The sequence below is a fragment of the Meleagris gallopavo genome, chromosome 15 (assembly GCF_905368555.1).
Source record: "Meleagris gallopavo chromosome 15, MGAL_WU_HG_1.1, whole genome shotgun sequence".
Classification (NCBI taxonomy): domain Eukaryota; kingdom Metazoa; phylum Chordata; class Aves; order Galliformes; family Phasianidae; genus Meleagris; species Meleagris gallopavo.
The window spans coordinates 17764969-17777490 of record NC_139418.1 but is presented as its reverse complement, the minus strand read 5'-3'; the positions used below and the strand labels follow the sequence as shown (position 1 = coordinate 17777490).

At 37.0% G+C, this 12522-nt stretch overlaps 1 protein-coding gene across 5 annotated transcripts in view; it reads right to left on the bottom strand.

Annotated features, from left to right (window-relative positions):
• Window positions 1-3716: 3716 nt before the first annotated feature.
• Window positions 3717-12522, bottom strand: part of KDM3B (lysine demethylase 3B) — a 53256-nt gene continuing 44450 nt past the window's right edge. For 4 of the 5 annotated variants that reach the window (XM_085236835.1, XM_085236836.1, XM_010719209.4 and 1 more), the window contains 7 exons: window positions 11351-11441; window positions 11114-11244; window positions 8517-8636; window positions 7946-8085; window positions 7416-7592; window positions 6759-6893; window positions 3717-5047 (listed from right to left, as the gene is read on the bottom strand). In XM_085236835.1, coding sequence (XP_085092961.1) covers window positions 4967-5047; window positions 6759-6893; window positions 7416-7592; window positions 7946-8085; window positions 8517-8636; window positions 11114-11244; window positions 11351-11441 — 875 coding nt within the window. In that variant the 3' untranslated portion in view covers window positions 3717-4966. Of the gene's footprint in view, window positions 5048-6758; window positions 6894-7415; window positions 7593-7945; window positions 8086-8516; window positions 8637-11113; window positions 11245-11350; window positions 11442-12522 lie in introns of those variants that run through there. The other variant, XR_014886597.1, reaches the window with a different exon arrangement.

Genomic DNA, 12522 nt, shown 5'->3' with positions numbered 1-12522 from the left:
AGAGTACCGTTCAGAGAATCCTTCCCTTCAGCCATCGCAAGAGTTAATTAATGGACTGCTTTGCACCCCCTAAGTAAACTAGAGACAAAGACTGATCAGGCTCTGCACACTGATCTTTGAATCACATTAAGATGATCATTACATAAGCCGTTTTTTTTTAATTAAAAAAAAAGATTTGCTAGAATGCCTAATGCAGTTTCTTACTACCAAAACATAAATAACAAAAAGAACCCAAACAACAAAAATATAAAAAAAAAAAAAAAAAAAAAAGAAGGAAGGTACCATGGCAGAATCTAATTACTTGTGAAAATAGCCCTTCTGAAAAGGGAATAAACCAAAGAAAGACCAAAAACAATGAGTTGCTAGGGAATAATTTTCTCACGGATGCATGAACCTCAGCATAATGAGCAATGATGAAAAACACAAAAGATCAGCAACTTTCCATTACATCTAAGAGCTGAAAACAAAACTGTTGCTACAGACAGTGACAAAGAGCATTCTGCCAGTCTGCTCGTGGATATGAATGGCCACAAAATGATTGCATAAGGCACTGTACAATTTACAACACTGGCAGCACAAATTACCTACAAATAGAATAAAAGGAATATGCTGTCACAAGTCCAAGCAGCAAAACATGCACTTCCCTCCTGAGAATAACTGTATGTTTATTCCCACCAGTTTCCTATCAGGTTATAACAGCTCTGGTACCTGAATTAGGTGTTCATGTCTAAGTAAGCAAAAGATGCTGACAGAACAGGGAAAATTTGGAGACATCTTGGGTACAATGTACGAAGAGAATGCAGCATTGGTAAGCAGCAAACAAAGGAAGCGTGCCTTAGCGTCATACATTGTTCAATGCATCGAGGAACAGTCTGAACATCTGCAGTGTATTATAAATAGTGACATAAACCACAAAATACAAACATCAATATTATCGAAGCAAGCAGACTTACAAACATCTTAAGGTGAGAGCTCATCATTAAGTGGCAAACTGAGCTTTAGAACAAGTTTAGCAGAAGCATTTTAAGACAGGAGTAAACAGTAAAAGAAGTTTTTATTTCTTTCTGAAGAATGATAACTTAATCCGTTAACTTACCTTCTAACAAGGAGAAACCGTTAGTACTGAAAGGCTATTTTTGTAACGAGCTAGCTGCAAGTCAAATGTAAAAAAAAAAAGTATGATTTATTGCTAGTAGTATTTTATTATTACTTATACAGCATAATGTTATGTAACTGAGACTGGAAGACTTATCTAAGAGAGGAAGAAAAATTGTTTTCAAATTCAGGCTGGTTTTCTACCAGATATGCTACTGCTGGAGCAACTTGTGACAAATGTATTCTACAAATGCTTAAAATAGGTGATTATTGGCCATTGTAGCCTAAACAACCAGGGAAGGAAATCAAATCTTCCCTGAGCAGAGAAACTTGAGCAAAATTACATTTAGACCGATGCCAGGTCAGATGTGGAGATCCTGCCAAATAGAGCTTCACGCAGAAGCTGCTGTAATTAAGAAAAATAACAATTACTCAGCATCAAGAACACAAGAGTAGCTTTGGATGAAACTTGCAGAATAACTAAAGACCTCAGTAAGAAATTCCTGGCAAAAGTGTGTACCTGGTTTTCAAAAGTTGAGAGAAGGGATCTTCAGAGGCACTGCTACTTAAGGAGAAAAGCAGCTGTGGGCTGATTTCAGCCTGTGAGATGCAATTGGAGAGAATGACCACAAGTATTTCTATGCATTCCAGATGGACGCGAGATATCAGGGAAAATGCTGAGGTTGGCAATAAGATGATGTGATTGCTTACTGTAGCCAAAGCCTCTAAAATGCACTGTCCACAGGTGCTTTCATACTGTGCTCCACTCACATTTTCCACCTAAGCAATACTTTTAAGATACACTAGATGGCTGAGCAAGTCGCCAGCACGTGTCATGCATCTCAACCATTACTTCTTAATTGAAAACGTGAGGGGAAAAAAGAGGGAAGTCCTATTTACACAAGTGTAATACATTTTAAAGAATATTTGTGCCTGATAAATTCTTTCATCTTACTCTTGTTGCAGGTAAATCCAAATTACTGCTTGACACCCAACTTCTCCACTACAGTCCTGATTCCACATCCTCAGGTTCTAGAATAGATTACCTCAGAGCTGAGGATTAGCAAATGGGTCACAGCCATCAACATTTCAGTTACTTTTTCCATATTTATTTTGCCTCAGAATACAGTTTATAAACAGAGAAATTAAGTTTTGCCAAAGTTAACCTTTGCAGACTTGCATTTTTAAAATCAACATCAAATAAGGGAGCTGTTGAGTTAATAAGAAGAGAGATCTTCAGACTAGAGATATTATTTTTTTAATCTGAGACCAAAAGAGATGCATACATCCCATGTAACATTTTGAAGACTATGAAACAGCCAAATGACAGTGCTGACTATGCCCTTCTACGGCTAAACACACATCAAACCTTCTGCATTGTGAATGCACTCTAAATTCACTTGGGCATATAGCTGTAAAAGCCTGTATCCCTGCCTCCATTTGATTCCAGTATCACAGGATTCCAGCTAAAAAACAGCAGAATGTAAAGCCAATATTGAAAAGGTTGCTTGCCCACTATTTTATGCAGCTCCATCCTGTAACAATAAGTCAGCATTCAGTAGCATTTATGTCATGACTGCAGAAAACAATTTTAAGACTTGCAAATCAAAGTTATTATTTCCCCTTTGCTAAAAAATTTGTAGCCTTTTATTTTGATTATGATTCCACATTTCACAGATGCTGCTTCTAAAAAAGATCATAAGCAGAAAACCATGTGATAAAACTGCTGTTTACACATCTTAAAACAACTTCATGATCACTTCAGTTTGCTAGTTTTGCTCTCTATATGAAGCAGTTACGGGAGATCACAGAATCATTGATTGGCTTACTTTGGAGGGGACCTTAAAAACCATTTCAACTCCCCTGCCACAGGGAGACTTGACAACCACCAGATCAAGCTGCCCAGGATCCCAACCTGGCCTTGAATATGCCTCCAAAGATGGAGCATCCACAACCCCTCTGCACAAACTGTTCCAGCACCTCATCACTCTCTCAGCTAAAGATGCATTCCTAATGCCTAGCCCTAATATCTAACCCTCTTTTAGTTAAAAGCTATTTTCTCGTCCTATCACTATCAGACAGTAGTAAAAGTCTGTTCCCCTCCTGCTTGCAAGCTCCCTTCGAGTACTAGAAGGCTGCAATGATATCTCCATGAAGACTCTTCTCCAAACTAAATATGCCCAACTCCCTCAATCTTTCTCCACAGGAGAGCCCTTTGATGATCTCTGCAAGTCCTCTGGGCTCGGTCCAGTAGATCTGCATCCCTTCTGTACTGGGGGCCCCAGGGTTGGGCACAGTATTCCAGATGGGGGCCTCACAAGGGCAGAGCAGAGGGGGACAACCCAAACCCCAACCTGCAACAAAGATAACAAGAGGCTGGGAGCACTGCACAACAGATGAGATTTATGACGAAATAGATCCTCTTCCCAAACTACCTCTGAAGAAAAAAAGAATCTGCAGGTAGACTGGTATGCTCCCATTCATACATAAAATACTCAAGCCTTCTAGTCAGACACACAGCAAGAAGTTATCAGGCAGTTTACGTTACTCAGAGGCAGAAGCTGAGATAACTTCATAGCAGGAATATCAGTGAGCAAGTCTGAAAGAAACTGTCCAGACTGTTACAGTAAATGACTTTTATTTAAAAAAAATGAAATAACCGTGAACGTATTAACAGGCCTGCAGGTGGCACTACAGTACAGCTGGATATAAGGTAGATATATTTCCCCATGTACCCAGACAATGAAATCCATTGCATCAATGCTGACATTATTAAAATCTGAATACAGTTCTATCAAGCAGGAACGTTTTACTTAAAATAGTTCTGGACAAAGTTGATACTCGAAGGATAACTTTTCCTTCACTTTTGAAAGGATAAATGTTTTCAGCTAGCACTGGTACTTGAAAAACTATTGCCTGTAGTTACCAGTGCAGGTAGAGATGTACAACATCTCTACGTGAGAATAGAGTTCCAACTCCTTTTTACTTCTCATTCTGTGGAAGCAGTGGGGAGACGGGAGAAGACAAGTGAGGAATATGGGTAAGGAAGGTGGGTTGTCAATTTCTATTCACTCTCCTTTGGCTGTTTTTGTGCTATTTTGGACTGCTTTCTAAAAATCACTTCTTGATTTTATTGAAAGGAAGACTAAACATAATACACCTTTCCTTGAAAATCCAAGAACAGTTGTGGTACTTCAAAAATACTAAAAATATCTACTTTCATGAAATATTAACTGTTTAACTACAAACCTAGTTTTTCACTAAATACACAATTCTCTTGTTTCCGGAGTCTCCTGGGGAAAAAAAAGTGGGTTCTCCCTTTAGTTCTGCAACTCTACAGTGTATAGGGAAATGGCTGCAAAAAGGGGAGTGCAGAGAATAGTTCTTTTTCCTTGGCCTGTATCTCACATGGGAAATTTACGTAAATTTCTGCAGTTGGGCTACTGTTACTCACACTCTTTCAGCAGCTACCAGCTAAGTCTGCAGTAGAATGACCCACCTCCAGCAAATTTTGCTACCTTCAAGGAGACTAACTAGGCATGAGGAAAGACATCCACACTCTTTTCACCATTTCTGGCCATAATATGTAGGAACACGAAGAGGTTTCCATGTTCTTCCAATTTGCAAAAGGCCACAAGAAAGGGACATGTCACCTTTCATTAGAATCTGGAATTCTGCATGTAGAAGTGCAACCTTCCATTAGACCTTCAGTGTTGAGGCAGCGTAGAAAACAGTAGCTGAAGAGTGTATAATATGAACCACACCAGCTCTCAGTGAGAAGCCTCTACTCCTGCAGAGGCAGACAGGTGCAGTTCCTGTATATACTGTGAGCAAAAGGCTTACTTCACAGGGTTCTTGGACGTAGCAGTTCCTATGATCTAGCTAGTTTGGATTCATGAGCTTTCAGTGTGCCAACAGCGTCTTTCACTGCATGGTAGATAATGTTCTTCACCTGTAAATAGGAGGAAAAAAAAAATCAACTTCTCCACACTAACAAGGAGTCAACTCTGGTAGGTGAATTTGTAATTAGTTAGCAAGTATACATTAAGTACACTGTTACAACTTCAGGATATCAATAGCACAAAATTTAAACTGTTACCGCAGAAATATTTCAGAGACCTGCACTGATTTATTTACGGATCTCTTAGTCAGCAACTCATTTATCTTTATGAAGATCAATCATATGGTTAAACTGTCTAAATTAAGAAAATGCAACAATTCATCCTGTTGGTTTCGAATGGAGCCCAGAAATTCTTTTAATTTGTGCGTTTTCCAGAAGGCCAAACAAGATCAGAGGTGAATCCACTGCCCACAGCATTCTGCTCCATGTTTAGCTATCTAAAGCTGTACCTTATTTCTGACTTTTCTGATTTACGTTTATTTAAATTTAGTTTCTAGCTACTGAGCAGAACAGTTTCATCGCTAAGTGTGCAGCTTAACCTTGCTTGCTTTACTATTTCCAAAGCACTACTATGTGCAAAACAACACCAATGATGTACTTAGGATCTCACAGTATTTTGTATTGAATGTGTGACAGTTTAAGGACTTACTCTAGTTATTCTGCCTCGTATATCTATAAAATTTAAACACAAAAACAAGCGTATGAAAAATGGATACAGTACTATATGAAAACTGAGAAATTAAAAATTACAAAGATGTAAAACCAATCCATTTACAGGTACTCTTCCACACCTGTATGACTACAGCTGAGCAGTGTTAAAAGTTGGATTCTTCAAAATTAGAGCTGAGTTTTCTGCTTTACTTTATGAGTCTATGCAAAAAACATTCAGAAATCTACAGCAATTTTTCAGTGAATTCTTTGAGAGAATTAACATGCAGGTTCTGATGTTCGTGGGCGACATTCCTGGGAGAAAGGCTGGCTCAATACCGAGTATTCATTTTCCCAAGAATGGCCATTTGGCAGATCTTCATCTCCCTTCATTCTACATGCATGAGATTATAAATAAACAAATATGCTGACAACATTTGCAAACTACACAGATAATTAACTCCTCAGAAGCATACATCAGTGAAATCAAGAAAGGGCTCCTTATAGTCTTCTCCATGTTGTCAAGGCAGTAAGTCCTACAGTCTACTTTTTCTGTTCAGTGAATATAATATTTTGTGCAGAATTACTGGTTTAAAGAGTTGCATTTCTTCAAAGATGAAGCACATTCCACTTTCCTTTTCAGGACTAATTTAAATAAGCAAGTCTTCACTTCCAGAGCAACTTTTAGGCAATACAGAAACAAATACAAGCTTCCTCAGTGAAATAAACATATCTTCAAAACACAGTACTGCTTTTTCTTTTTTTTCTCTCTCTTTTTTTTTTTTTTTTTGGTAAGGATTTGCTTCCTGCTATGCGTCACCATTATTCAGGATTCATTCAGTTACAACCTAAAACTGACACATGCACTAGTTTAATAGTAGGAAAGTTCTCTGGGAAGTCAGAAGTTTATTATCAATTTTTGTTTCTATAATACTGTAGACATAGATACACTAACTACTTTTTGAACTATTTACCAAATAAGAACCTCCAAAGTTGCATAAAGTTGTTTCTGGTTTGTTCTTCCCCTCCTCAATCATTAGTCACAAGTTTCAAAAACCGAACAAACTCGGTGAAACATGGGGTATACTTGCCACTATCATTCTAAAATGGTTACCTGTAGTTTATCCTCATGGTTTGTATGAGTATTAGACAGGTGTCTGAACTCCTGGGTCAGACGGAAGCAGTGCTTCACATGTTCTGGAGATACAAAATCTTCTGCCACTTTAATGCAACTGTACAAATTATGAACCTGGAGCAAACCATACAGTATTAGTAAAAAACCAAAACAAAACATCTGCAAACATGTTAAGTTCTCTTGCATTGACTCATCAGAAAAATTAACCTATTTTCATTTCATACAGAACTGAATGTCTAACACTGAAAACAGAGCAAATGACATCTCAATTGTCCTCTTATCCTCTCTCATCTATTACTATATACTATTGTTTCCTAAAGTAATTCTCTTGTAATCTCCACAGTTTCTTAGAATTCTGTTCCAGAGGCTGAAGATTTACAACACAAATGCCTTCCAACCATTCATTCTAAGTATTTTTTTCCCTAATTCTATCACACCACTGTGAAAATAATTCAAGTAGTTGTATTGTTTCTACTAACGTGACGATGATGGTTCAATTCATATAGTTCCTGTAAGAACTGCACACACACAGAAGTTTCAGTCAGCAATGATAATTACGTTACTTGGAAGTCAAAGTTCTACTGTGCTTCAAATTCAATTATATCTGTCCACATATCCTACAGTTGACATACTTACCTGATGGGGAGCACCTGCGGGAATGAACACAGCATCTCCTAGGAACTGCACTATTGCCCAGCCTTGTACACCGTACTCATCATACAGTCTCTTACGTAAGGTCTGGTCCAAATACCAACTTTGGTCATGAATAGGGTCATGATCTGGGGGATTTTCTTGGCCTTGTTCTTCTCCAACCTAGGGCCCAGATACAAACAGGAAAAACACATAATGACACAACACTTTTATACCATTGGCTCAGAAGAAGTTCAGCACCAATACACATAACACAACCTTAAACTATTTCAAAGTGGGACACGACTGGCAACAAGCTCATTTAGGTCTTTCTTAGTGAGGTGTGTGTTAGCATGAAGACCCTAGACTAAACTAAAATCCTAGGAAAAAAAAAATAAACTACTTATTTACATTCTCAGAGACAGCATTAGAATATCTTTGCACTTGATGCCAATAGCAATTTATAGCATTTAGCTGGCATAATTAAGCTCATCAAGAAATCCTGCAGGCTCAAGCTTTCTTTGTCAGAAACGTACCTTCCGGAGAAGTTCCCGTATCTTTTCAGCATCCTTGGCAGCATAGATATGCCACAATGCTCCAGGTTTTTCCCTTCCTTCATGGATTCGCTGCTTTGTTACATCATCAGCATCACCCTCATCAATTGTTTTCAAAACTTCTGCAAGGGGAATCCACATGAAAGCAGTATTACTATGAAGCTTCCGATTTCTGACACACAGAACAGGAGGCAGCCTTTTGAAACACTAAATTGCAGCAGTTGCAGCATGGCAAATTGTAGAGTACCTTAAGTGCCTCAAGCTTCATCTTAACAAAATTCAAAAACGCATGCACACTGACAGTTAATCAGAGAAAGAGTGATTTTTCTCCTACTTCATACAACCTAATTCCTAACAAAATTCTGCTCCTTTCACAGCTAGGAACCAATTCAAGATTACTACACTTTTAAATATGCACTACAGACACTCCGAACTGCCTTAAATATTTGGGTTATGTCTCTCTGTTACGATAAGCTTAAGCAATAAAATAGAGTCTTTCTCAACAACATAATTGACTTTTAATGGACAGAAAGCAGCTTTCCCCAAACATTACCATCATCATGAGTCCCTTCCCCGATGGGAATTCCAACATACACCATGACATTCACAGCATCAGACACATCCAAATGCAGATTTGTTGTACCAACTCGTCTGTCTTCTGCAGTGATTAAGCCTATAAGAGTGTGTAAAATAAAATCAAATTCTATCTGATCTCCTAAAAATTTACCTTCTTGAAAAATCTGTAATGATCGCTACGTTAATGCAGCAATGAAAGCAGGAACCAATGTCAACGAATAGCTCTGGTAATATTCATATCATATGTGGAACGAGTAAAAAACTTACTGATAAAAAGTTTTATTTTTATTTATTTATTTTTACAGGAAATAGTATGATTCACCCCATCCTAACAAAAACATTTCAAAAATAAAGCCTGAATTTATAAAGCAACAATTTTGTATAAATGATCCTTAGAGAAACAATCCATGGTAGGGAACTTCGCACTTATCATACAAAGGCAACGCGCATCCTCTGGCACTGTTTTCTTTAGCTTTGAGAATAATACAGACTTCAAGTAATTAATTAATCTATCATATTTAGTCATAAAACCCATGTGATCCATTGAATTCACAGTAGTTACTGTCCAATTCATTAACAGTTAACATCACAGATTACAACCAAGTAAAGAAAAACACATACAGACTCTCAAGTGCTTATACCTTTATGCATCGGATGATCTCACTCCTCAGAAATGGCTATGACTAATGGTTAGAAACAGACCTCAAATGCTTACTGCTTAATGATTTCACTTCCTCATATAAGACATTGTCTTTCTCTGATCCTTTAATAGCACTCTCTACTTCTAACACTTCCCTAACAAGTAACAAAGGAAAGAAATTTAAGAGATTACGAAAACTGTATCAAACAGTAACAGATAACACTAGACTACCACTACATTTCACGATCGCCATCACCATAATCCCCTTCCTATTTAAAATACAAGTTTTTTGGAATAGAAGTTCAACTTACTGTAAAGTATTTATCAGAAACCACCACAGCTAATTTAGACAGTTTGTAACACTGTAAAATTGTGCTTTAAGAAAGCACGATTGAAATACAAATACGGATAAACAACACAAAATCCAGACAGTTAACTACTGACCTTAGGTAAGGGCCCTTACAGCACCCAGACCCCAAAAAAACAGTGTTTTGCTAAATATAGCAGGTCATTCTTTCCTTAAATATCTTCCACTGTTCTAAATCACACAAAATATATCATCAATAGCAATTCTTATGTTAAACATTTTAGGTATTTATAAAATTGGTGAAAATTTGAGGATCTTATGCACACAAAACCTGTTGAACAGAATTGTTTGTGGTTAGCTTCTATAAATGTGTACTTTTATTTAGGTAACTGATAAACACTAAGTTTCATTCGCAGTTTTCTCATCTTGATGCTTGAAAATACTAAGCACATGAAAGCCTCTACCTCACAACTAAGAGCTTTTCTCCACTACACATTCAAAAGACAAAGTCAAATATTTACAATTGTGACATTTAATAAACTAGATAAGTGACTCTCATACACTCTGGACAAACGTGCTGTTCTTATTCCTAGTTTCACCCTTCATTTTATAAAGCAGCTATGAACTAAAAAAAGAGAAGAAAAATCATCTCTGAACACATACCTAGCTATTTTTTTTTTTTTTTTTTAAATTTGAAAGTAAACAAAATGTCATACATTCTCTGTTTGAACCAAGATCTATATCTTTAAGAAGAATTAAATACTGGAGAGTTATATTCCATGCTAAGAAATACCATCAACATTCCCTCTGCAAACTCTTATCTTTTGGAAAAGAAAACCTGACATTTCAGATAAATTTAACAAAATGAATTGTTAGCAAATAGCAGCACAAAGACAAGTTAACCGTCACTGATTACTTTGCTTCTTGCTGCACCACTGTTCGTGTATTTATTTATTTATTTATTACTAGATAAGCTCTTCAACAGAGCCTACTCTATTCAGCTTACACGTCAAATAATACATAAATCAAAACATTGGACACTTTTTAATACTAAATTGTCCATGTTCATTATACCTCATTTGCTCTCTTCTAAATCCCCTACTTGTAAGCACAGTGATGTCATGCTGATGTACAAAAAAAATTACTAAAATTTCACCTAAAATGCTTTTTCAGAAATTCAACAAATTGCTTACAGTTTAAGGCTAATCCATATCTGATTACTAAGTTACGAATTTTTATTTTTAGACACACTCAGTTCCAGTCATCTCCAAGACAGTCCTGCCACAAGCCAAAGCTGAGTCAATGTAGCCACTGGCTTATTTTCTTTTTAACTCTGTCAACTGGTCTCAAAAATGTATTAACTTTTCATTGAACCATGCTTCAGTATTACACTTATTGTAGGTACTGAATAATAATTGTAAGTTAACTTATCAAATGCACGTTGCTTGAAAAGTACAATGCAAAAGAGGGCACATACAAGATAGGGAGAACTAGCTTAGGTATAGATTGCAGGACCAACTCAAAAACAAACATGATCTAGGGTAAGTTCTCAGAGTTTTGATAACACCTCTTCCTTCCATGAGGATAATAAAGAGTCATTAAAATCTGCAGAACTATTCTCACGTACCATAGGCATTGTACATTTTGGGACCTAAGTCAGGACGGACAAAGTAGCTTGGCAGTCTAGAAGCCAAATTCAATCTGCCATCTCTCTTTGTATATTCAGGAAGAGGAAGATTTTCCATCAAGTCCTCAAACCTAGAGAGCAAAAAGAAAACAAAAGCGTATTTTCCTCAGCTCTATGACCAACATTTCTGTATTGTCCGCAGCACTCTTGTATGCCCTGACGTTAAGATTTACTTACCTTGTAGGCATCATATCTCTGAAGTCCTCCCCTGGAGGCCAATCCTTTAACTTCAGTACCATTGGCTGACCATCCTCTGACCTGAGCCGCTCTGCAAGAAAAATTAAGATTTACTCATATTATATCTTTTTACCACAACCCTTCTTTAAGCCATACGTGTTTTGTATCAAGAACTCCTACACTGCACAGCAAAACCAGTCCTGATTTTCTAGGGGGTTCTCAAATACTACTGTAATATCATCAAATAACAGTTTAGCAATTAGACAGCTTATATCATTGTCTACTGCAAAGTCTCACAGACCTTCCACAACTGATAAGTTTTTATTAAACTCTGAAAACAAGCATTTCCAAATTATTCTGTCTTACTGCTTTCAAAAAAGCCTAAAGGAGTTTTATCCTTCATTTCAAGAGGAGAGGGGTTTCTATAAAATTAAAATTATTGGCTAATTATCTGAGTAAGTCCTAACTTAAGTATAAAGCACAGACCACCATACTCCAAAAGCTAAATTCAGCTTCAACACCAACTGCTGTTCTGGCTCAGATATTGGAATGGCTATGAAAATACCTGGAAGCATGTACGCACAGCAACTCTGAAGACTAAGTATAACAAGTAGAGAGAAACAGAGTTCACTCTTCTAACAGATTTGACAACTCCATAAGAAACCATCAAATGGAAAACAGGATAGACCACAGCTTGCCATCTCCATATATCTTCTCCCCAGAAAATAATATTCTTCACCACTTTCTACCACAGCACTGACTGACAGCCAAAAGCAGCTAGCTTCATCCAGACTGTGGAACCTAGCAGAGCTGCTGAGAGCATCAATGGAGAAAATATATAAAAGAAACTAGGACTTAGAAACCTGTGAATCACTTATGCATTATAAATCAACAGGCTACAGAAGACAGCTCTACCTCACAATGTAAAATAAGATGTTATTTACATTAAAAGGAACGAAGAGCTGCAGGTACATAAAACAAAAGGATGATGTAAACAGAACAAGCGTTGATGAGCTAGGCATTTTAGAAATTCAAATGAACTGAAAAGCTCATGGATTTAAAGACGTTTCAGAACTTGTCGTATTCAGGATTGTGAACTCCTTAAGGATCTTTATTCTAAAGCAGGAAAAGAAACTTATAAGAAGGCTACTCAGAAATGACAGAATATAAAG